General features: G+C 42.9%; 2 protein-coding genes across 3 annotated transcripts in view; both read left to right on the forward strand.

Annotated features, from left to right (window-relative positions):
- The first annotated feature begins 91 nt into the window (after nt 1-91).
- Mcm7 (minichromosome maintenance 7) lies at nt 92-3,762 on the forward strand. The gene is made up of 10 exons (XM_071713491.1): nt 92-483; nt 642-850; nt 1,023-1,189; nt 1,270-1,450; nt 1,579-1,716; nt 1,775-1,960; nt 2,045-2,258; nt 2,363-2,840; nt 2,995-3,146; nt 3,257-3,762. The coding sequence occupies exons 1-10, from the start codon at nt 444-446 to the stop codon at nt 3,670-3,672; spliced, it is 2,181 nt and encodes a 726-aa protein (XP_071569592.1). The 5' UTR covers nt 92-443; the 3' UTR covers nt 3,673-3,762.
- A 509-nt stretch (nt 3,763-4,271) lies between these two features.
- Nucleotides 4,272-27,065, forward strand: part of Dally (division abnormally delayed protein) — a 46,384-nt gene continuing 23,590 nt past the window's right edge. The window contains exons 1-4 of one of the 2 annotated variants that reach the window (XM_071713494.1): nt 4,272-5,589; nt 9,354-9,494; nt 14,127-14,703; nt 15,157-15,358. In XM_071713494.1, the coding sequence (XP_071569595.1) occupies nt 5,361-5,589; nt 9,354-9,494; nt 14,127-14,703; nt 15,157-15,358 (1,149 nt within the window). In that variant the 5' untranslated portion in view covers nt 4,272-5,360. The remainder of the gene's footprint in view (nt 5,590-9,353; nt 9,495-14,126; nt 14,704-15,156; nt 15,359-27,065) is intronic. The other variant, XM_071713493.1, reaches the window with a different exon arrangement.

The raw sequence follows: 27,065 nt of genomic DNA on the forward strand, positions 1-27,065 counted from the left end.
CTTTATTATAATATAAAATAATATTTAATTATTTTTATATTATAATAAAGATATATGTTATAATTATTATACAATATTTTATATCAATTATATTTTATTTTATATTTTAATAATATAAAATAATGTTAATGCAATATTAATACAAGCATAAATATAAAAATATTGATAAGACTCTAACGCAAATGTTAATCAAATTTTAATTGTGCTATAAATTTTGTCCAATAAGCAACGAATCGTCGGAAACTTCACGCTGGACATCAGTTTTATTTCTCTAGCTAGTGCTTCTCATCAATGTATTTTATAACCTATGCTTTTAATTTGCGCGCGAAGACGCGGCAAACGTTATTTATAACCGCAATATTCGTGTTGTGACTTGGGGGAGAGAAGAACATTTAACGAGGCGAATTTCGAGCAAGGCTGCGTTTACTAAAACCTCTTGAAAAATGGCGAATAAAGTGGCAAGGGATTACACCAAAGACAAGGGTAAGATCTTTTACGTTCTTGCAGAATTACCTCAATTGAGAAGTGATTGTTTATATAACCGGCTTGACATCAATTACTTTTGACAATCCGTCTGTTCTTTTTCGAAGAACAATGTTAATCTATTAAATTAATAAATTTGACGAATATTTATATTTTAGAACAAATAAAGACCTTCTTCCTGGAATTCGTGGCGATGGACGATAAGTCAGGAGATAAAACCTTCAAATATAGACAGATGCTTACCAAGATAGCACACAGAGAACAAATCAGCTTCGAGATCGATCTGGATGATGTGCAGTCGTTTGACGACGAATTAGCCATGTCTATCGTTAATAATACACGACGATATACTAATTTAGTTTTGAATGTATGTTTACACAAAAATTATTGCAAATACTGAAGATTTAATACAAGAAAAATTTACATTTGTCATGTAGACATATAACTGCATAAATTTGAATGTCAAATTTTTGCTAAATGTATAAGTTTGTTTCATAGCTGCATGCAAAAATCAATTAAATATGAATTTTTTGATATAGCTGGTTCAAGAGATGCTGCCTGACTTCAAAGAAGGGGTTGTTCTGCCTAAAGATCCATTGGACGTGTACACGGAGCATCGATTATTATTGGAAGCACGTAACAGGGCTCCAGGTGGACCTCAAAGTGCTCTCAAAACTAATTATGCTCCTGAGTTGATGCGTCGCTTGTAAGGAAACTTAATTTACTTTCCGATATTTGTTACGTATAGAAGTACTCCAGACTCACAAAAATATCTGTATCTTTTAGTGAAGTCTACTTTAAAGATTTCTCTGATGCGAAGGCATATTCAGTGAGAGATATCAAGGCGGACAAGATTGGGAAGTTGGTGACAGTTAGAGGTATTGTTACTAAAGCAACTGAAGTAAAGCCGATGATAGTTGTGGCGACGTATACGTGCGACGAGTGTGGTTCGGAAGTGAGCCAGCCGGTAAGAAATTGCTTCTCGAGTTTTTATATGTCCAGTTATAGTCTTTAATTAAATAATATATTTTAAATATATATTTTATAATTTCTGTCATGTTTAAAAAAAGATTTTTTTTATGATAATTATTATAGGTACATTCCATGAGCTTCATGCCAATACGAACATGCCCGAGCGACGGATGCCGCGTAAATAAATCCGGTGGCAGGTTGTATCTGCAGACAAAGGGCTCAAAGTTCGTCAAATTTCAAGAAATAAAAATGCAAGAACATGTAAGTTCGCAAATATTTAAGTATTCTTTCTTGAATTACTGACGTTCGTATTTTACAGAGCGAGCAGGTTCCGGTCGGTCACATACCACGCTCGTTGACTATCTTCTGTCGTGGCGAAACAACGAGAACTTGCCTGCCCGGGGATCACGTCATCATAACCGGTGTGTTTCTACCTTTCTTGAAAACGGGTTTTCATGCTAGAGCAGGACCTGCGCTCTCCAGTGAAACTTACTTGGATGCACATGTAAGAATAAATATATCGATTCTACGATTATAAAATTGTCTTAGTCTTTTACTTACGCAAAGTTTATTTCCCGTTTTATTTCAGAAAGTAATATGCCTGAATAATGTGAATACCGTAGACGAGAGCAATGCAGAATTGACCGATGAAGAACTCAGTTTACTGATGCAGGATGATTTTTACAACAAGTTGGCTTGTTCCTTAGCTCCTGAAATTTATGGACTTGAAGATGTAAAGAAGGCGTTGCTTCTGCTTCTCGTTGGGGGAACGGACAAGAAAAGAGGCGATATTAAAATTCGAGGTAAAGATGTCTTCATGATTTAAGAATTTAACATTTATGTATCTCTACTTAAATATATCATTAAAATACCGATAAGCATATCAAGATAACTTTATTGCTTTTAGGAAATATTAATATTTGTTTGATGGGAGATCCCGGTGTGGCAAAGTCGCAATTATTATCCTACATTACGCGATTGGCCCCAAGATCGCAGTACACCACAGGACGAGGATCGTCTGGCGTGGGTTTGACCGCTGCTATCATGAAGGATCCTTTAACGGGCCAAATGGTGCTGGAAGGTGGAGCTTTAGTATTGGCGGATCAGGGGGTGTGTTGCATCGATGAATTTGATAAAATGGCAGACGCGGACAGAACGGCGATTCACGAAGTGATGGAGCAACAGACCATATCTATCGCCAAAGCTGGTATAATGGCCCGTTTGAACGCCAGAGTCTCTATATTAGCCGCCGCCAATCCGGCATACGGCAGATATAATCCGCAGAGAACGGTCGAGCAGAATATTCAATTGCCCGCCGCCCTGCTGTCACGATTTGACTTATTGTGGCTTATTCAAGATCGCGCAGATCGGAGTAATGATCTTAAGTAAGTATTTTATAATACTAAGAATGATATTCGCAATATTCGCATATTATTTTTTATATTAACCACCGTTCTTTCAGTTTTATATCTAATTAAAAATAATTGTTTTTAATTTTATATTTGTATGCTGATAATGAATACAAGTATTCTTTCGTAGACTCGCGCAACATATCACGTATGTTCATCAACATTGCTCACAACCTCCGACAGAGACGGAAGCTATAGATATGAAATTGATAAGAAAATACATAAATCTGTGTAAAACGAAAGAACCTGTTGTATCAGAAGAATTAACAGAATATATTGTGGGTACGTATATATACAATTCATATTATATTTTAAATCTTATGTCTTAATACATGTTATATAAAATATAAAATATTTATTTGACAGATATATATGATATCATTTTTTTGCAGACTCTTATGTGGAAATGCGGAAAGAAGCGCGTAACAGCCACGACAAGACATTCACTTCCGCTCGTAATCTATTGGCTATCCTCCGATTGTCGACGGCATTAGCACGATTGCGGTTATCGAACGTGGTTGATAAGGACGACATAGCAGAAGCAAACAGATTAGTAGAGATGTCCAAACATTCGATCAATTACTCCGAACAACGCACCAACAACGCGCAACAGAATCCGACTAACAGAATCTTCCAATTAATACGCGAGCTCGCTGGCGATAAGAAAACTGTCAAAGTGTCAGATATTCTGGAGCGATGTACGAGCAAAGGATTCAAACCCGATCCAGTATATAGATGCATCGAGGAATACGAAGCGTTGAACGTATGGCAGGTCAATCAAACCAGAAGATTAATTACTTTTATTTAATTTTTAGCTTGAAGACAATATCTACTGCAGTAACTAACATTTTTTATACCTTGGAAGGCATTTTTACAATAAAAGATTAATCAATATTCATTTATTTTATAATTGATTTTATAATGACATTAAATAATAAATTATATTATGCAATTGAAAGCGTTCCGCCTAAGAATCAAATTAATGAAATTAACTTAATTACTTTGTTGATTTTCGAGAATTTAGGTTTTCGCGGTTGACAATCTCAAACTTAAAATTTCAAAAATTTTTTGAATTCTTGGAATTTTAGATAATATATAACCTCCTCACCTATTATATTCTCCTGATAATTTTTGATTTTCGTGATTTCAGCATTAAAATCTTCAAACTTTTGTTAGTTTAGTGTACGAGAATATAAACATAGATAAAAAAATAAGACAAGTGTGTTGCATTATTAATGCAGGTTTTATGTTTAAAAAATTACAAAATATACATATATGTATATAAAGAATATATAAATGCACATTATATGTATATAACCTAAAATCCATATATACATATACATATGAATATAGAAATCTTTTGCTTATTGTTAACAATCAAAGTTTTTAATAATAAGTATCAAGTTGTCGTTACTATACATCAAAATTACATATACATTAAATTATTATACAGATTTATCAAGATTGTTTACAGATGAATATGTCATCGGTCAACAAGATTTACATTCAAGATAGTCAACAATTAGCATTCGTGGAGGGAAAGAAATCTTCCTTATCGACCGCACATAAATACCAACCGTGAGAAACCCTTTTTCAAAATTAATGTAGCTTCGCGGTATCGACTGTAGAGGGCGCAGCGCTTCGCGCGCTACCTGGCGAGCCCGTTCGAATATCGGAATCGGGGTGTCGGGGAGGGCAATGGGCAATAGGCATATCAGAATTGAGAATCAGCCAGGCGCTTCAGTCGCATCGAGTCGCTCGTGGGGGGTGCATCGACGCGCGTCCGCCTCGCTCCCATCTCGCGTTCGCGTTCGCGGTGTAACTGTACGTAGGGTACGGTGGCGTGTATGCGTTCGCACGTGACACATACGCACACGCTCGCCCGCACACGTAAAAATACATATGTGCGTTTCATGCTGTGATACGACGAGCCGAGTGGCCGAGCGTGCATGTGCCGGGAGCACCGCTGGATGTACGTGATCGCCTGGACGCGTCGCTGATCGCCGTTTCTGACCTCTCCTCTCTCTCTCTCCCTTATTCTCCTCTCCTCTCCTCCCGTCACTCCTTTTTCCTTCTCTTCCTCGTCTTCCTCCTCTACGAACGCACCAAATGTTCGCGCCGCATGCCCCGAGTGCCCGCAGCACCGCCGCCGCTCGTTTTCGTCGCCGTCGTCGTGCCGTCTGACGGCGCGTCCGCCGTTCGGCAAACGATCACCGCGTTCCGATACGGTGGATGACTCCGCCAGGAACGAATCTGTAAAACAAGAAGAAGAAGAAGAGGAGGAGGAGGAGGAGAAGACACAGGAATACGGATCGCGAAGGCGCTATCGCGATAAGCGGAAGAGAGAGACGATCTTCACGAGTGTGAGATCTTTTTCTCGCGAAACGTCCTCCGGTCCCGCGTACGGATTTCCCTCGCGGGTTTTCCCCCAGGTTCTCATCTCTCTCTCTCTTTCTCTCGCCGTTTGTCTCGCCACCCGGGGCCATTTTGCCGAAAATGAAAATAACCCCGCGAGCCGCCTTTCGCGGGTTCCCCGCGTCCTCGCTCCTGCTCGCGATCCTCGTCTGGTGCCACTGCGTGTGCTCGATCGCGCACGCGAGATCGCACCGCCTGAAGACGACGTCCAACGGCACCGAGCCCGCCGCCGACTGCGAGCTGGTCAGGTCGTTCTTCGACTCCAAGAACATCACGCTCGCGCCGGCCGCCGCCGCGGACTCCCCGAAGAGTAAGTGGACCACCTTTCGCACAGTTCGTTATTTGCTGTTCGTTTGACGAAAGAAAGAAAGAAAGAAAGAGCGCTCTTCTTTATATATTAATTCTCTGTACATAAATTTTCACGCGAATAATATTATCAGGCACGAAAGATTCATCATTGGTATATTGGTACATTTCCTATTTACTTGATTGTTATCTTAATCGGCTATGACTCTCTAGTGTGATTAACTCACTGTGTATCAAATGCAACCGTCGCCGCGTCGGGGGAGAATCGTCTTTGCGCGCACGCGGACGCACGTAACGCTCTGGAGAGTCAGTGTCTGCTAGAAACGTCAGAATCACCTGATTTTGACGTTACTGTCGGGCAGTACGTATAGGACGTGATCAGAGCGTCGCGCTGAGAAAATGGAAAAGAAGGAAAAGGGGCAGAAGCCTCTCCGACGAGACGATCGCATTCGAGCGAATGTTCAAAATTGATTGAACGAGATCAAGAGAGTACTTTTAATTAGGATAATTTATGTATAGGATAATTCGAGCAATTTAAATGTTATTATATTTATATATATTTAGGTAATTTTACATCGTACATACTTGTGTATAAATATAATATAATAAATAAGTATGTACGATAATTTTATATCGTATGAATTGACATATGAATGTAACATAATAAATAAATATATATCTACGATAATTAGGACTGGCGGATCCTATGGAGGGTTGTTTTAGTATTAGAACACTTTTTTGCAAATAAAAAAATCACTTTTGCTGGATCTGTTTCAATAAGCTACGAAATAAATGTATTAAACGTTAAAACAGAAATGGAAGTTTCACCACATTCTGGAATAAAAGTTAAGCGAGATACTAAAAAAATGTCAAACCAAATAATTTTACCGAAACACCCCTCCCATTATCGACGTCAGAATCCGCTGATTAGGACCGTCGACGTTCAGACGAATTTAGAGCATATCGGTCAATTGATTTTTTTGAAACGAAAGGTTCACTCGCTCGTCAAAGTATGTAATTTCTTTTCTCGGTGTTGGGATATTGAATTTGTCTTGAAAGTCGATGTTCGCTTCAAGTTAGAATATTTTTAACAGCTCGCGAGACGACTTCGAGCAGTAATTTCCATTAATTGGGCAATAATTATCAGTAGTGCTTGTATTACCACTGACATTAATAGTTCCCGACATTAACGTACTGTCATATTAATATCAATAATACCCACGGCTATTTTAAGAGATTATCAAAACTGTTGATGTTACACGCAATTAATATTCGATATTTGATATATCATTAATATTAATGTTGTTCTCACATTCAGTCGTATACAGTCGCGATCGATATTTCACGTTGGTAGGTATGATTTCTGCGTGTATAAATTTGCACGCGTTTCGCATGCAAATTATCCTATTCTTCCTCTTAAATGCGCGAGTTCGCGAATTTTCGCGCGGATCGAGAGATTGGCAGGTGCTGTATACTCGTTGTCGAATAAACGGGCATTTTGCTTCGCTAATTACGCGAAACTAATCTGAAAAATGCCGTAGTAAATTATTAATCTGAAAAATATCGCAGCTATCAAATACCATGAAACCAGAATCGTAGAATTTTGCGTGAAAAATATTTTCGTTTTACTCCGCGGAATTCGATGAAGTGAACTCGATACTTGCACCGAGATATACTACGACCACAAGTTTCGTCGGTAGATCTGATTTCTCCCCCGCCCCCCCAGGTGCGGGATTTCATACAGAATTTATTATAAAAGCTCTACGCGGAATTGAGATTGCAAATATTTACGTAATTGAATTCGGATATACTTGGAATAAATTTGAATGCGAGGATCCGCCGAGAATCGCCGTCATGTCGATTCCGCGTGGCTGACTCCGAAGAAGGCGGAGATTTGGCAAGAGGGAAGTTTGACGCGGCACGAGGCACAACGATCTTCCACAGTGTCAAAAATCGATCCGTGAAATCGTTCGCGACATCGCGCATCGCCTCGCGTCGCTCGAGCTCGCCTCTCTTTTTTCCAACGATTTTTCATCGTGTCCCCCGTCCACTTTCCTTGTTGATCGCGTAATTTATGATGCTTCTCGGAACTTCGGAATTAATCCTATTGGCTAACGCGACTCCAACGCAACGCGCCGCATTGCATAACGCGCGCTTCTTTTTCCATCAATCTCGCGAGTTGGTCGTTTATGAGACGTCTTATTTTTAACGGCCTAAAAATAAGAGGGGAGCGTTACGAATCTCGAATTCGAAGGTAACGGTAACGTTTTACTTCCCAGAGGGAAAATTAACGGTCTCCATGAGTAATTATATATGTATATATACAATTATATGTAGATCAACGTCCATACACGTTATATATATGTATATCTCTCTCTTTTTCTCTTTTCTTTGTCACGTTCATTTGTGAGTTGACTCGTGTTAGCCTTGTTGCCCGACTGAACCGTCTGCTCTCTCCATTAAATTTTTTTTATTTCTAATACATTCCAAATATTCCAAATCAATTTAATTTAACAATCGCTAACCGGCCAATCTGCTCGCTGGAACTTTTACATTTACTTCTATATTCGCTTACGTTCACCTACTTTTCTTTTCTTTTATTTTTACACTCGTCTCTGCATTTAATTACCGATTTCTATATTCATTCGTACTTTTATTTCGCGCTGTGTACCCGTATATTTTTAAATTCGACGCGGCGTTCGGTCGCGAAACCGGTTCGCTCGCAGGCAAAGAGGAATGCACGTCACCGCGGGATTTCGATCGTTCGCGGCGCCGCGCCGCGCCGCGTATTTTCTGATCCCGGTCAAAATTATCAGCGCGGAAGCGTTAATATTGCCGTACGCGAATATTAATGTATAACGCGCTATATGGGCAAACTCCGTAGTATTTAATATGCAAATGTAGCGAGCGCTGAATTGGAGTAGCTATTTGGATTTCGCTGTGGATTTTGTTCTCTAAGTTCTCACGCGTTGGAAAGCTACCTTTCGGTAAATTTCTGGCATTTTCGCGAAAATTCTGAATAATCCCATGAGCATTCTTGCGTCCTTAATTACCGTGGCTCAAATTAATTGTGATTAAAATTATAGTTATTGGTAATTCTCGAGGTTGGCATCTCGATTCTTATTCTTTTTATATTCGCTGAATGTAAATTATTTTTCAAACATGGGAGGACTTTTAGAATTCTTCGCATCACATTATTTCACTGATTATATCGGAATTCTGGAAATATTAAGTGCCGATTCGTAGAGTGCCATTTGAGTATCGATGTCTCTTTTCGGAAAATGCCAATGCGGAATTGTAAATAATGCGCAGTTAATACCCAGTTAATACCCGATACATCGGATACCGTACGAGATATACGAACGTGAAATTGCGCGTGTGGAAAGATGAAAAGCCCGATTAATTCGATAAAATAAAATTCCCTGTGTGTGATAAAACAATTCGGTATAATAGAATTATTACCGTTCGGTCGGATTACAGAGATTCCGCGATTCAGATTTCATTTACATCGGGGGAGGGAGGTCTTTTTCAGTGGACCGTGATTTTCCGCGAGTACAGGTCAGATCGCCGAACTCTTATATCACGAGCAGAGTTACGCAGAGTTTAACGCAATTTAACGCTCGGGACTTTCGGGAGAGGGGCCTTCTTCGGTGCCCCCAATTCGATTTAACTTCGGCTCAGCAAAAAGGGGGAGCCCGTAAGGGGGAGGTACGCAACTTTAATGGGTGACGTTGCGCGATAATAAAGCGAAATATTTCTCCTTTCCAGCGAGATGCGGTGGCAAGTGCTGCGGCGAAGAGATGGAGGAGCGTCTGAAGCAACAAGCCCGGGTGGAGTTCCACGATCTGATCCATCATCACAGTAGAAGTCTACAAGGCCTCCTCGCCACCACCGCCGACGCTCTCAGAGGTAGGCTATACTCCACCTTTTAGAACTGCATTCTAACGCGTTCGCCGCCTGACTGAATACTTAAGACTTTAGACGAGTAAACGTATGCTTAATACAAATCTGTACTCAGTTGCACTGGATTACTTATGAAAATGCTTATTTGATAAAAACACTTCATTCCTTATTCTCCTATTTTCACTGATGTCTATTAATTCTCGTCGTTGGAAGGTCCATTAAATTATTTATTTGTGATTGTTTACCTTAACTTATCTACCAGATAATTAAATCTCTCCCTTAAAGACGATTTAATAAGAACCAACTTGATAAAATAAAAGACACGTGGAATCAATTTTTAATATGATGCTTATAAAGAATAGCTTCAACTTTTACGAAATATCAGGCGAATCGATGACTCTTGGGTTTGATATCGCATTATAAAATAATGTGTAGTCGACAGCGAAAACAAATGAAAATTTAATAACGCAAGTTTTCAACTCCGCGAAAGACTTAAGTAAAGACTTTCAAGTAAAGTAAAGTGCTTCCAATCTTGCGGTAAATGAATATATTTTTCGACTCTATGTAGCGAACAAATTTACGTTTTGAATTTCTTTCGAAGAAAGGGCACGAGGTCCGCAGTTACTAAATTATTAAATTACTTCGAGGAGGAAAGAAGAGCACTACCGTGTCAATAACCGTGTCGAGTGTATCCTCCGAAGTATATAAAATTCTCAATTCTGTCCTGCCCGTAAAGACACCCTGGAGCGTCGATATAGAGTGGCCAGCGGTTTATTCTTCGTTTCCGGTGTTTTGTCATTAGAATAACAGGGTTTTCAGCGCTCTTTGCTCTCGCCCTTCAGCTTTGATTTATGGAGATTCCTGGCCGGTGTATCGGCAAAAGTTCGACAAAGGGGAGGAAGGGACGACTTCTCTCCCTGAAAAGATGCCTCTATCGGCTTTCATCGTATCCGCGATTCCTGCACCCTGAAAGCCTCGATAATTATCGTGGACGATTTCGAGAGCTCCGGCTCTTTCTCTCTCTTTCTCGAAGACTCTCCGCGGGACTCCCTCGAAGGTGAAGAATCGGAGTCGCTCTCCGGCGTGCCGCCTTATACGGGGACAAGAAAGCGAACCGCTATCCCTCCTCTCCTCGATCCTTACCTCCCTTTCCTCCCTGTCGCTCGGCCGATCTATCTCCTTAATTCCCGCGTCGGCCTCGCGCGTAAGATCGGCCGCCCAAACATGTCACTCCTCATCTCGAGCCGCGAGCGGAATTTGCATACGAGAAATTAACGCGCGACGTCAATAGTGATTCATCTTCATCGTTCTACATTACCCGCTTTATTACTTTCAATTTACCGCGTATCATTTTATTCCCATTGCGCGATGACAGATCGTTGCTTTTATTTCACCCCGGGACAAACGGGACGATGATTTCATCTCTCTCCGCTTTTCGGCTTTCAGAGAAACATTTTTTTTTTCGACCTCGCGGGACCGAATTTCAACATCGAGCGATTCGGCCGTACGGCTTCCTTTAGTCACCGCGATTACGTCGTCAGTTCGGTATTTATACGCGAGGATACGCGCTAACCGGTACGCGCGCGCGCGCTCGGGCAGAAACGGAAAACGAGGTAAGACACAGAGGATGATAGGCGGCGGAGCGTGCGCGGAAACGCGAGGCGGAGGCGGCGTGTTCGCGAAGCGCGTGTCGTTGCCTCGGTAACGCGGCGTCTAGAATTCAAGCGCAGCCTCCGCTTTCTGCTATTTTCGATACCGCGAAAAACGTGTTTCCTCCCTCTCTCTCTTTCTCTCTTTCTCTGCGCCTCAAATGTTTGTGTCCTCGCGGACGACGAGAGCGTCGATATGTTTTTCGTGGCCGCGCGGAAACCGATCCTTCGCGGTCTCCGAGTTCAGGCATAGGACGCAGTTATCGGATCGCGGTTAGCCTGCTTTAAAAAATTTATCATATTTTTAAGTTTTTTGAATAGTAATAGAGTAATAAAGGATAGTCTATTTCTTTGGTTAATAATATATGCAGTTTGTTGCCGTTTCACTGGCAACTTTTTATTTTTTTGTGTTAGAAATTGATTGTGCGATGTGTACATTGTTAAATTCGTAGTGTCAAATTATACTCAATTTGAGTCATTTTCAACCATTCCTATAAGTCGCCACTGCTTCTACTCAATATGTCGTTGATTTAATTAAAACTATGTGAACTTAACTAAATCAATAGAGTTAAAAATAATATATTTCGACACACATGGTTAAAAATAACAAAATGTTATTTAACTCAAGGTAATGATTTAAGTTTCATCTTTTAATATTTAACAGTGTATAATTGCGTAGATTTAAGCGCTGTCCTGATACGAAAAATATATCTAAATTTACGAGATTCGTTTCTACATTTGAGAATTTCTTGATAACTTTTTAATGAATTATTTTGAAGATCTGCGTCTATCGATCGTGGATAAAATTGTTTAAAATTAATGGATTTCTTTGCGCTTCACATATATAAATTATATGATACTTTTTTGCTTAAAAGAAACTCTCAAGGAACTTTTCGGGTATTATTAATCTATTTAAAAATCTAAACTGTTATTATATAATCCATCAAAATTTCTAATATATTAAATATTAGAATTATTTACACCTTACAAGACATTTTTTACATTCTTTATAAAATACATTAAAATTTGTATTTGTTTTTTAAATGTTATACCATCACTAACATTGTGTGGTATCTCGGGAGAAGAGATCTTCGCATCTGTCTTATCAATAAAGAGAAACTTGGGTTCGAAGGAATGCTTCGATTTTTACGCTTGTTTGAATAGGATCGATGTAATTTCCTAAAAGGACACGCACGCGTGGCCATCGCCGATTTTATTTCTGTCCATTCGATGGAATCTTGGTAATTGAAGGAAAACAAATCCGAGTAGTCGCACGCGATACCGCCTTTGAAGTCTGAATTAACTTGGGTATGATCCGCCTCGACAAATAATGTTTCACAGGAGGAAAGTAAATGTCTGTTGCCCTATCGAAAGAGAAAGAGAGAGAAAGAAAGAGGGAAGGAGAGAAACGACGAAAGACGACGGCTGCGGGATATCGCAACGCGTATTTTTATTTGTCGTTAATTTTAGTCGCCTCACAACCGCGAGACATATCCATTTAAAAATAAATTACTCTCCGCTCCGTTGCGATCCCGGTGGGAAACGCGGATACGACTTTCGTTCGCGCAGCATAATTCTGGAGCGCAATGTCGCAAATCAGATATCGGAACCGGTATATATTCTCGGTGAGTCCAATTTCAGTATCGTGCGTGATGTTTCGCGAGGCGAGAGAACCATATTTTCAAGAGAAACGGCAGCATTTCGAAATGGCCCTCGCTCGGTTATGCATCGAGGCCGCCGATGGAATTTTCGAAATCTCATGTTGTCTACCTCATAAATTGTATTATGTAATTATGATATATATAAATATATTTTTAATTAATATATAAATATACATTTTTACACAACCGTATATCTACGTAATTGATTTAGCTGCAATTTATTGTGCATTATTAAACATAATGCATTTTTGATATCATATATTTTAACGTTTACACGCGTGATGCTTTATACACATCTGCTTTAATCCCAATAATCGATATTATCGAAATAGGAGATATAATCGGCGGACCTTCTTGTCCCTGGCCGATCGCCACTTCTCTTGATAATATCATTAGAGCCGCAAGATGCACGTCCCTAGGCCGCGCATAGATTCTTGGCCGAGGCCACTTGAAACCAAAGCGGGAATCGAGGAGCACTTATCGTCCGTCTTCTTCGTTTTACGCGTTCGCACGGATTAAGCGCGACCGCGTTCGTTCTCAGTCCGTCACGAGCACGCTCTTCTTCTCGTTCCACTCACGAAATCTCAAGTGGGTGGATTTGCATGAGGAATTATTTGATCGAGTTAGATTAGAAGAACTAACGGAGGAAAAGGGAGCAGGGAAGGCTAAACCGCTGACGCGTATATATACAAGCTTGTATCGGGGATGACTATCTTTATTCTTTTGATCCCGAGCAACTTTTTTCTTTTGATATTTTAGTATGATCTTTTCCTCAGGTATTTTAAGTTTCTTAACTTTGTCAATACAAACGAAACGGTCCTAACCAAAGACGAGTTTTCAAAAGAGAAAATATTTTTCTACTAAACAATATACGTTTTATCTGCGGTTTTTTCGCACAGAAAAATGGCATTCACGCGAAAAGAATGTTAAAAGTTAATCTCCGCTATTGTTACCGTCTAATCTCTCTTATACAATGAATAGGAATACAAAGACACTGCTTTGTTATTTTATCACCTTAAGGTCCTCAGAAATGTTTTCTCTATTTGAATAGAACACATTTCTCTTTCATTTCTTAGATAGAATAAAACACACCTTTCCTTTTTGACTTACATCTTATCTAGAAATGATATATATATATATTGAACACTCGACGACGGAAAAATCTCCTCGAGAATTCCAAAAATGTCGAGCTTCCAATACTTTTGCGGTCTCCGATTCGAGGATTACGCGAGCCTCGACATCGAGTTGCGGCAAATGGACGGAGATTTTTCAGGCGTTAAATCGCGCTTGTCAAATATTAAAGAGAGCGCTTTCTGCCATCTGCGCAGAGACGGTGATCGTGTTGCTGCGGAGGTCGGAGAACAAGACCCTGATCATGTTCGACCACGTGTACCGCTCGATGGCGGTGCAGAGCAGATCATCGATCCGAGGGCTCTACCAGGCGATGATGGACTACGTGTCGCCCGCCAACACCCCGGACAATCTGCAGCAGCCGTTGACGCGCGAGACGCTGCAGGAGCGCATCAACGAGTTCTTCACGCGGCTCTTCCCGATCGCTTACCATTATGCCATTAATCCGCATGGGGATCGACAGGACTTCACCGACAAGTTCAAGTCCTGCCTGTACGAGAGGATCGACGAGATACAGCCGTTCGGCGACACGCCCCAGGATATATTTAAGAAGATCGGCAAGAGCTTGGAGGCCACCAGGATTCTGGTGCAGGCGTTAACACTCGGCAAAACTGTCCTCGACAAGACCGACAACGTGCTATTTGCCACCGACAGCAGCAGTCCGCAACAGGAGGCCTGCTACGATGCCCTGCTTAGGATGACCTATTGTCCCAAATGCATGGGAATTGCAGATGATATAAAACCCTGCAACGGATTCTGCACGAACGTGGTGAGGTGAGTGACGGCCAGTTTATAAGAATAGTCCTAGGAATTGTCGGAATGCGTGGGGCCTATTGTTAGGGGATGGGAAGGAGGTGTTAAAATCTTATCGGCGTAACAAATCCGCTTTTCCGGTAGACGCGCAACGATACGGGAAATACCGACCGTTACGCGCGGTAAACTGTGCATGACCGAGTAATGAGGCTTGTAATATCGCCTCTCCCCGATGGATGATTAAGCGACCGAATTGATAATTATTATAATTATCTACAATTATCTCGGATCGGGAGATTGCTGTTTCCCACGTGAGATTTTGAACATAATTGTCCGTGTTACAGGGAAATTATTACGGAGCGATTTATAATTATTAGACTCGCATAATAATCCGATACGGTGACTCGCGACCGGCGGCCTTAATTCGCGAGCTGTGAGAGACCACGAGAGAGAAAATGCAAATAAACGTTGCAGAGGCTGCCTGACGGAGCCGGCGTCCGAACTGGATCTCGCGTGGTCCGGTTACGTGGAGACGGTCGAGAGGCTCGTCGCGGCGGTGAGCAGCAATACCGATTACCACGGTCTGAACGTCAGGTTCGCCGTCAGGGAGTTGGACTCCCGCATTTCGGATGCCATCATGCACGCGATGGAGGACGGTCCGCGGCTCGAGGAGAAGGTGAGTGAGATCGAAGGAGCCTTTTAACGATTTTGCGTCTCGACGCCGGCGCCGCCGCCGTGGCCGATATCGGAGCGCTAATAGATCTGCTAATTACGCCATCGCTAATTATGCCTTCGCGAGGATCGCGAAAATAGAAATCGTTCTGGAAGCGACGCGTTGAAATTTTTGAAACATCTGTGCACACGCAAAATTTAACGATAAACTTTACCGTTAATCGAGATTCACCCAAGTATATACAATATATTTGATATTTCTCAGCACACACCGGACGTACGCAAAATACACGCGCGCGCACATACGTAAATACACCTTTCGCGAGCCAGGTCGGTTTGCCTTAGTCGTTACCCTCTTTTTCCCGACGCTTTTCACATTCGTCTTCCACGCGGCGCGCGCCAGCTTGTTCCCCGTATTGCCCTCCTCGAGACAATTCTTCGTTCGGCGAACACGCATAAGTTATGCACTCCGCTCGCGCGCCGTTCGCTTCGCCGCCCTCTTTCGCAGTCGTCCCCCTCGTCTTCCTCCTCCCCCACCTTACCTTCCCTCTACCTACACCACGACTTCTCGTCCCTTCGTTCCGGTTCTCGACCCCGAGTCCCGACGAAATGGGCCGCTTCGCTCGCGCGCGGAACGCAATTAAAAGTTTCTCACACGGGCGGCCACGCTGCGCCGCGCCGCGCTGCACCGCGCCGCGACGACAGAATCGATCCCCCCCGGTTCGTTTCGTTTAGAAGCCAGATTCCTCGCTCGTCGTCTCTGCGGTTCTTCCTTCCCGTGCCATCGAAATCGATTCGCGGTCGCCAATCGTCCCCGATTACCTCATTTCGTCTTAACTAACCGGCAATTCCGGGACTCCTTACGTTTTAAGCAAAGATAAATCCGGATCAAGCGCATCAAATTTTTCCTTCGATTCGTCGTGGCCAACCAAATCTCTCGCTTAGTCATATCCTTCGGGGAATATACCGAGTATATCCTCCTAATCGCGCGAGTCTTATCCTGCATCGATTTCGGACTCGTCGAATCGCGAACAAAGGTTTGCACGGCCCGAATCGGGAGGGTCAGAAGGGGGAGGAGGGGGGGGTCCAGGGCCCTCGTGGGACCCGGCGGCAGGTCCCCGCTTCGTACCTGTTCGTGCCTGTGCGCCCCGCCGTGCGTGTGTGTGTATATATACGGCCGATGCCGCGCGTATAGACCTGCTCCGACCCGTTGCATTCAGGGGATCTCTCTCACGAATCCACTAATAATTCCCGGCGGTCGGCGGCCCGGGCGCATTCTGCGAGCATTACGTGTCTGCATTCCACGTGCAGGCCCTACCGATCCTCCCCCCTTCTTCCCCCCCCCTATCTCTTCTGGGGACGGCGGCGTGGGGCCCAGGGGATCGTTAAGGTAGCACCTTAACGGCCTTTTTACGAAAAGACGCCCGACAAGGTGTTCCCCCGCACCCCTGGATGTCCCTCATTATTATTCATCCCGCGCGGCGCCCCGCGCTGCCCCTATATACACGAAGGCGTTTAACTTATTCCTCCCGACCGACGGATACTCCCTCTCGCCCTCACCTTCCTTCTGGCTTCTCTATCAGGAGAGAAGTTGGACGAAAGTCACGTTATACCGCCCCGGATTAGCACGGGAATTCTAAGGCGCGAGAGAGTGGCCAAAGAGGGATTAACGAAAAATCCCGGGGACACGTTGTAATCTTCTTGCCGATTCCACGAGAGATCTCGTTGCCTTCGCAAATCAGAGTGGATGGAAAAGAGAGTTTCTCTCGAACAGAAAGTACAGCTTGAGATAAAATTAAAATCTTTCTTTAAATGTCAAATTTCTTTTAGAATCATTTTTTTTAAATAACATAATAAAATAAAACTGTGATATGAGAGAAAGAGAAGGAAGGGAAGTGCCTTACTACTCGCCTCGATGGTAACGACAGTTGTCGAATTTTATGCAGGAATAACAAATGTTGCCAAACTTTGCATACCGGATGTCTGCTGAAATTAAAACTCCATGGAAATTCTTCTAATTAATAATGAATTCGTTATAGTTAAACCTGAGTCTTAAATGTTACTTGGAACCATTTATTTTTAGGACAGTTTTATTCCAAAATTGCATACGTCACTCCTTTTTAAAATGGGCTTTTCTTCAGAGAACTCTTTATTCCAGTCATTGGTGTAAAATAGCAGTGTGTGACATATGATAATAATAGATCTTTATGCAACTTTAACTTATAGAATTATGATACATCTTATAAATTTATACGATTCTATTCATGCTACCGAACGTTCTTTTTTTTTCCTTGAAAAATAAGGATCTTGAAGAAACACTCTTTCTTTAAGAGCAACTCATTAAAATTTAAAATACATGCAAATTATTTTCAAGTATCGCGCTATTCGAGTAAATCGTTTGAGAAGAAACATTCTTTCAAAATTCTCTATTTGTCTAGAATGATGAGAACACGGGTGAATGTCCTCAGGATCGACGTTCGCGGGCCAAGTCCTTGGAAAGAAATGCACGTCCTTTATTCACGGTAGCGCCCGGGATCCTTCTTACAATGTCGTTCGAGCGCTTCCATAATTGGGCGAACGCGAAAAAGGAGGCATTCTCGTTTCGCATACCTTCCTTTCGCTCTCTTTCTCTCTCACGGAGTCCGTTCAAACAGAATTAATCTCTTGTCGTTATTCATCGTCGTATCCTCTTTCCCACACCCACGTTTTGCGCGATATAACGACAATCGGGATCTCGAACGCGACTGGACTGGCTTTTTCAAGAAACACTTAATCCGAGAATCCTCGATACTCGTAGATATATCGTCGTATATATCTACCTTCCTTCAAAATTTTAAGAATTAAAATTTAACACGGGAGATAAATATAAAGAGAGGATATATCTTGCGGATAAATATAATTCCACGCGCGCGACTCGCGTGTTACAATATATATAACAATTTTTCTGTAATTTCACGCGTCATGAATAATAATCTCGGTCGAGGATACTTTACGACGACAAATCCCTTACACCATTGTAAATCGTTTGAGTTTCGATTTGGCTCGCGCATGGTTGCCCAAGTTTGACCTAGATTCGTGATGGACGGATTACCGTGTAATTTGGGCAAACGTATTTACATGTTATCGGGTTCAATCGCTTAATCGGGCCTTGGAGTGTGTGTTAGGTCGGTCCGAATGTGGATATTCCCAACATGCCATATCGGATAATTTCGTCCCCGATGAAACCTGATATTGGGATAAATGTCAGTCTGAAGTAACAGCTTTCCAACATTAATTTTATACGTTTTAATTTTATCTGGACTGTGCATCCTGTCCTCCTATCTCATTCTCTCTACTCTTCTGTGCATCCACGACACAATGATGAACTGATGCGATGCAATTTGTTTGGTTAAATTATGCAGCGATATAATTAACTTTAAAATTTTAAATGATAATTATTTTCGACACGATACTTTTTAATAAAAATCATAAATATTATCTAAAATAATATTAGAGTTATGATATGATCCATTTGTCATGTCGTATGATGATAAATGATAATGATAATCGAGTAAAAATTATATTAGTCCAAAGTGTGACGAAAGAGATAAATTATCCTTTTCAATAAAAATCGTTTCTGTCGCCGTAACGATTATCTGTGATGCGTGTCTCGGCGAATTATTCGCGAAGGAACGCTGAGAACTTTATTCTAGCGGAAGATATATGTATTATCGTCGAGCAAAATTCACGCTGATCCCCGTGATACGTTTTCATGCCCATTCGTGTCGGTAATCCGACGTTGAGGACAGGTTCTTGGCGATCTCTCGCCAGACGTTACGCCGCGCGCGGCGGCGATTCGATATCGATGACACGCGTACATCCATACGTATACGTGTAACTTTAGCGATAAACGTCCGTCCTGGCGCAGAAATCACGGTAGAGAGAATTCCTCCACATTCTCGTCCCTTCCGCCTGACATTCTCTCTTTCTCTTTCTCTCCTCCTTTTTTCGCCCCCTCCCTAGAGATATACCACGTATACCGGAGAGCCACAGTTTCTCTGGCTTCGACCCAGCCTCCTACGCGGTCGATATAATCATCCGGCGACGAGGAACAACGCGTGCACACCGCAGAACCGCGGAGGAGGACAGGGCGGCGAGGGACAGGGGGTGGGAGGGGAAGGGCGGGGTGGGGAGGGGAGATGGGGAAATGACGAAGAAGAGGAGGATGAAGGAGATGAAGGAAGTGGAAGAGAGGCATTGGCACGGTGCCGGGCGAGGAATCAATGACCCATTCCTCCATTGGTATTTTCGGTGCCTACTTCGGATAATTGCGTGCTACAACCGGCCGCGAATACGCACGACGAACGTGTGACTTCCTCCCCTTGATCCCCTCGGTTCCCCCGTTCGTCTCCTCGGCACCTCGCTCGGTGCTCGGTCTCGTCTCCGTCGAGTTTGGCGAAACTAGAGCTCCGCAGAAGAGCCGTCTCGCCTTGAGAGATCTAGCGAGAACTGGTCGAGTTTCGTCGACGAGATCTTCGATCGCGTGAGTTCTCCTGAATCTCTCCAGTTCGATCTGCAGGAATACTCGAGAGTTTTCTTGGAGCGTAATAATAATAGCATAACTATATCTCTCGCATCGCGCGAAAAGATTTACGAGGAACTCACGGGTGCTTCGAAAACTTGGAACGTCTCGTTGTCGTTTCGACATCGTCAGGAAATATCTATTTCGTTTCCGCGAACGTTCGGATGTTGCACGATACAACAAGTCTATCTTTAGATCTCGGTTAAAATCTCGAGACAACACATAACACGTAATCGATTTTCCACGAGCGGCCATCGATATGAAGAAAATCCCCGATAGCGATCTGGCAGGTCCGCGCGCATGAATATGAATCGTTTCATAAGATTTATAGTTAAGGTACCATTGTGATCGGAATACATTCTGAGAAATCGATCGGCTGATGTCACGATTTTATTTCCGCGGGCGGTATTAGATGGTATCGCTTTCGACCACCGTTTCCTTGAAGTGATTACGTAGTCATTGGGTCTCGGAAATCGCAGCGATTTGTATGAAACACTTCATTTTTCCATCCCTGACGGCTATTGATTCGCTTATGACGCGTGTACCCTCTTCGACAGTTAAACGGGGAGCCTCGCCAGATGCGAGTGAGAGAAAGATACGTTTCCGCTGAACGCAGTTTGGAAAATGTTAAGTATCGGGAAGAAAAATTTCATAACGCAACGGCTCGTCGTATTGTTAGATGCGTCATTCTTGTATTTTCCATATTGCACGAGGGAATTTCCTCATAAAGCACGGTAATCTTGCGTTCCAAAACAATTCAACGACTATGTGAAACACAAGGAAACAATTCTTATACGACAAGGTTATATTTACGAGAATCCTATATGAATTCACTCCTTACGCACCTCCAGCGAAGGATTGCGAGAGAAGAAAATTGCAAGGAAGAAAATAAGGTCTTAGGGAATCCCACCAATAAAAGATCCCATCGATAAAAAAGTCTTCCTGAACTTATTAGCAATAAGAGATAAAGCTATCAAGGGTTAAGCCGTCAGACTTGATAACTGCGCGGTAACGAGAATACATCTCTGAAAGATCATCGGAATGAGAAGAGTAGGAGCAGTCTTCCTAAAAGGGAATTCGAGCGAACCCATCGTACCTGAAGGAACCTTGTGCACATCTTCCGTCTCTCTCCTCCTCTCTGCCTCTTAATCTCCTCCTTTCCTTTTCTCCATCTCTTTCTCTCTTTCTCTCCTCTTCCGAGCGAGTCCCTTCCGTGCGTTTCTTCGCTCGCTCGTTGCGTTCGTCCCTTCCTCTTTCGATCCGCCGTTCTCTCTTCCTCTCCGGCGCGGCGCGTTGAATCTCGTCGGCTCGGATGAATCGGGAGGGAGCGAGACGGAATATGGAATAGTCGAAGGAGGAAGACCACCGATCGCGAGAGGGCGAGAGGAATGCAGAGCGAGAGATCTCGCTGTTGCCATGTGACCGCGCCGCGCCGCGCCGCGCCGCGCCGCGTCGGCCGAGCAGGCGAGAGCGAGCGCCAACGCATCGACGACAATTTTTCCGCGGACCAACGTCCCAGGCTTGAAGAACTACTACTTCTTTTTCTGCTGCTTCTTTTTCCTTACCGTCCGCTTATTCCCGCCGCGTTACGCCGCCTCGTAGCTTATTATGCGCCGCGCGTAATTTGTACGTATACGCGCGTACTTATTCGTCGCGACGAACGACGTCCCATTCAGGCCGACCTGTTTTCGCGAAATCCTGTGCAGAGACAAGTATCCCTTCCCCTTACCTTGAAATTATTGAAAAATATTACATTTGTTTCGTTACGAAATCGAAAGTTGGAATTATGGGAGAGATATGCGGAAAAATTAATATATTGCGATTTATTGAAATTGAAATCCTTAGCGAAGAGTAGGCGCTTAAAAGCCGAGCTTTCAGAAGGGAAAAGAGAAGGACAGAAAGAAGGAGAGAGAGGGAAAGAGGGAAGAGACGGCGGCGAGACGAAATTCGCTGGAAGGAAACGGAAGAGGGTAGACCACGCGAGCGAAAGAGATGAGGAGACGAGGAGGTGGCGAGGGGACGCGTGCAGGGGCGCTCACCACCTCACGGCGCGCCCATTGCATTCCACGCATCCCTCGCCGTTTGCGGGCCTCTTTGAGTTGGGCCGCGACCGACCGAGTGCCCGAGGATCGAATACTATCGATCGTAGTCATTTTGCGGGACCGGGCGCGCGGTTCCGCTCCGCTCCGCTCGGCTCGGGCTTCGGAGTTCGGGCTCGCCCGTGCGGTTTATTCGAGGAAGAGATCTCCGCTCCGCGCGAGTCGGAGGACGGCTCGCTCGGTCGCGCCTAGAAACGTCCCCCTCTAAATTACGGTCGCATAATTAGTCCTGCGAATACAATTAGTCAAGTTATTACCGCTTATGGTCTCTTTCGCCTTGTTATTATCTTATCGTCAGACACGGATAAGTGCGTCGCAAGGTGTTGCATATTTAAATGCGTCTCGTTGCGAAACTCGGCTCTTGTCAGTTGCAAAAAATAAATGACTGGAAAAAACTCGGCAATATATAACTATATATTCTACTCTGATTTATTTATATGTAACTATATGTATATTCAGCTCTGATGATAGGCTTTATTTAGAGCCAATCGCTTCCCATCCCTGAAAATCGTTGAGCGCGAGTTCCTATCGAAGCTCTCGGTTACCACTCGATTCCCTCGCTCGGCCACCCACCCCCGCGTGCCCTAACTCCGCGAGGCCGAATAACCCGCCGTTATCTGCGATCTGCGCCGCAGACGACGCCGGTTACGACTCTTCTCTTTCTTCAATCGCGAGAACGAGCACGAACGGCCGAACCGAACGGTGAACGCGCGTTTCTGACGTCACCGGCCGCGGCTAAATTGGTTGAACTTTGAGCCGCCGAACGATCACCCGATCGTAGTCGTCGTAGTCGTCGACGATGACCCGCCGTCCAACCGCTCGTGGAATCTGTCGCGTGTCCGCAGCCGAGGAACTCTTTCGACGTCGTCGGATAATTATATCGACCGGCGCGGAGAAGCGAAGTCAACGAGTTACGTCGCAGAATAAAATTATCTCGATCTTTCGTCACGCGCGTTTGTATTTCCTTCCTTCATCTATCCATTGTTTATTACGACAGCGGCAACGGCGAGGGAACAAATAAGGAAGTCGCACATAACTCCTGATGATAACTTCCGCGACGTAAAGATACGAGACTCGTGCATCATCCGTGGATGTATATCGCGCCGCGACATCGAGCGCATTCCCATAGGATACGTCTGATGCGTCACCCGATGGACGTCGCCGTCGCGTTCCGCCGAACGAAATAGGTATAGCACTTTATATTCTTCGCACACGGTCCCCGTCGTACCGCCGCGCCGCGCCGGGACGACGTACAGCGCGCGGTGCGCGCGCGGGGCAGCCGCGGGTCGAGGATCCTTGGAATCGGTATTGTCTCCCATAGTAGGTGGAGCAGGATGCGTTATTATTCATCAGCGATTGAACGCGATCCCCGCGTTCTCTCCTCTAACCGACGAGTATTATTATCATCCACGTCGCCTGTCGTCGCGCGCTGTCGTCGATCTCGGAAATCTCAATTTCGACCTACGGGTTAAGCACGACGTCGAGGAACCCTCGAGCCCGATGCGAGCGACAGATTCGTGACCAGCTTGGGGTTTCTCGAAGGAAATAGAAAATTATATTCGCGAAATAATCTTTTCACGATGCTAAATAATTGTAGATCTAGCTTTTAACTTTAAACTTTAAACAGAAACTACTAGAATAGGAAAAAATACTCACTCTCAAATGCGGGCCAGTAGTCGCCTAAATGTGCTTCCATCAAAAACTTGTTTATCTCGTTCACCCGTTCATAATAAAGAATACTATGTAATTAGCACTACACTTCAATGTGCACACAATTCGCACGCAGCCACAGGCTCGTCGACATCGTCTCGTGTGATGGCGTACGCATCGCGTAGCTAATAAGACAATCGTTTTTTAACAAACGTGCATGCCACTAATATCTTGCATATCCTCTTATTTTAAGAGGCTATTCGGATTATTATAGTAGAATTTGCTATAGCTCGAGTTATAAAAAGCATGAGATCCGCTTTAATCCGCTCGTATATTTAATCATTATTCCATATAATTAATTGTACGACACAAGAATCTCGTTGTCCTCATTCGGTGCCGTCCCAAGATGAACGAATATTTATTCACCCTAAAAAAAAAATATTCTACTCATAAGTGGGGAATTCCTCTAAGCATTTCTTCTAAGCAAAAAATCTTACATGAAGCATATTTTTCTTTAAGTAAGCCGTATTACTTTATAAAAGAGTGGATGCGTGAGTTATAATCAAGAGTAAATGCCTCTACAGCAAATTATTCTACTATAATAATCCGAATAGCCTCTTAAAATAAGAGGATATGCAAGATATTAGTGGCATGCACGTTTGTTAAAAAAACGATTGTCTTATTAGCTACGCGATGCGTACAATTAATTATATGGAATAATGATTAAATATACGAGCGGATTAAAGCGGATCTCATGCTTTTTATAACTCGAGCTCTTTTCGAACTTGACTATAACAATAATTTTGACATTAACACGTTGACTGCCGTATGCGAGTTACCTCGATTTGACTTTCTGGAAGAGGAAATAAAATTTTATTATAAGTTTTTATGAAAATAAAATGTAATTAATAATAAGTGAAACAGGATCGTTATGATATATAACTAATTAAAGAAAAAATGCCATTCACGATCCGGACTAGATCTTGGTAATCTTTAAAATAATATTGTGTAAATTTTAAATATAATTAAGTAGCATGTTAAAATAATATGCTGACTTGCTGACGTCGTAATAAGAATGGCGTCGAGAATAAATTATCCAATTGCATAATAGCAGTCGACGCGTCGACAAGCGGTACACGTTCGCTTTGTTAACGCGAACTACGACTAAAACGCTTTCGAGCGGTAATCTGTTTCTCAGCTGAATAGTTCTTGCATTCCATTTGAATCGCACACATGCTGTATATGTCAATTACCCGGTTGCTATCTTTACGAAAGGAGGCCTGGGCCCCTTATCCGAATATGAACGAGATCTCCGTTTCATCGTGCTCGGTTTTACGGGCGTGTTTGAACGTCCGTTCTCCTCGTCCGCTCGCCCCTCGGTGGCTCCGTTATCGATACAGTTTATCACTGACATGAATATCGACGGTATCGATACCGCAATTACCACCCTCGTTGCTGAATACGCGGCAAAAGATCGATGGCCCCCCCACCGTATCTTTGTTAGGGGATATTTCCTTTCGACCGAGACACTCTCTTCTGTATCTTATCGTGATTATAAATTAAAATTCACAATTTTACGCGTTAATTCGAAGTTACCAGGAAACGGCACAGCGCAACACGTGAGATGTTCTGTCGGATCCTTACTATTTTTACTTATATATTAATATTATAATATAATTGTCTATTATATCAATATAGATAAAAATAGTAATATATTATATTAATAAAATAATTAGTATAAGTAGTAATATATTATTATACATATTATAATAATATGAGCTCGCTTCCATGTTCTCTTCCTCAATCTTTCAAACGTATTCGATCGCCACAACAGATAGTAACCCCTTTTTTCACACATAATTCGTGACACAGGAATATAGCACTGATATCGCGCTATCTGTTCAGAGTGGTAGATTTAGAAATCTAAATTTCGAATTTCCGGCGTTCAGAGGAAGCTTAAGTAGGGATTAACGATCGTTCCTCACGCGGCTCTTTCTGAGATCGCCGCGATATTATTCGGTGCGTGCGAGCGGCCGAGCGAGAGTGCAGCCCGGGCGCGCGGGCGCGTTAAGCGATAACATCCTAATCTTCTAATCCGCCTCGTTTGTCCCACGAGTGAGAAGCGGAACTCATTGTCGTCACTTGCCGTAGAACGGGTCAAGGGTAGAGCCGACCCGGTCGGGGGACGCAAAGCTCGCGTGTACACGCCCCGAACGGGGAAGGGACGCGCGCGCGAAATTTCTCTCGATAAGACTCCGCGCCCGTTTCGCGGCGGAGATTTATTCGCGCTGATAGTGTCATCTCGTTTTTATCCGGTTACAATTCGGCTCTCTTTCATTCTTTTCCTCTTGTTTCTTTTTTTTTTTGCAACGCGCGCCTATGGGACCATTTGTATCTGCCCCTTTTAGACAAGTATAATCCTTGTTTCTCGTGATTACGTCATATCTCGGGCAATGGAATTACGCCGGCGGAGATTACATCATGGGCGTTTATAGCGGGGTTCTTTTGGAGTTACAGATTTTCAGAGATTCCTACGGAAAGTTGAGTAATGCTTTCGTAAAATTATTGCGTTATTTTTTAACGCGTACATATTTTTATTATAACAAAATTATATAAAGTGAAATTATTTTATTTAGTTTTTTTTACTATTTATTCAGTCTTCTTACGCTGTTAAATTCGTAGTGTCAAATTGTATTTAATTTGAGTCATTTTTAAGCATTCTTATAGGTCGTCATTGTTCCTACTCAATATGCTGTTAGTTTAAGTAAATGTTAATTTAACTAAACCAACGGAGCTAAAATACTGTTTTATGTTAAAATAATAAATTGGCTTAAATTCGTTCTTTAATATTTAACAGTGTAATATTTGCATTTCTTTATGTTAGTTAATGTAAGAGGCTATAGTATTATAGTTCATTTAACTACTTTACCAAGAAAAATGTAACATCCTTATCTGTTCCTTCCTGCGACGAGAAGCAATGAAAGAGGAGTCATTAAACCATCAAGTTAAACGATTTAAATCAGTTAGAACGCTGATACGCTTTAAATGCCAGTCTTATCTGCATAACTGCGCTTTAGAATTGCCAGATATCTTTTCTTTTTGTAGAATTAATAAGAAATCGTCGGGAAATCATTATTTCTTATAAAAACCCACTATATGATTTTAGCTTCACAATATCGATCGACATAACGCAATTCGCACTGTCAATATATCGTTATGCTGGGGCTACACTATGCGCGTTTTCGCGAATCGGATTCGCGAATCGTGCATTTGTATGCCATTCGTGCTAAGCACACATGGTATACAAATGCACGATTCGCGAATCCGATTCGCGAAAACGCGCATAGTGTAGCCCCAGCCTTACTCTCGACAATTTCTAATTCGTACTGTCAGTATCTCGT

The sequence above is a fragment of the Temnothorax nylanderi genome, unplaced genomic scaffold (assembly GCF_030848795.1).
Source record: "Temnothorax nylanderi isolate EJ_2023f unplaced genomic scaffold, tnyl_v1.0 TNYL_tig0124_pilon, whole genome shotgun sequence".
Classification (NCBI taxonomy): Eukaryota; Metazoa; Arthropoda; class Insecta; order Hymenoptera; family Formicidae; genus Temnothorax; species Temnothorax nylanderi.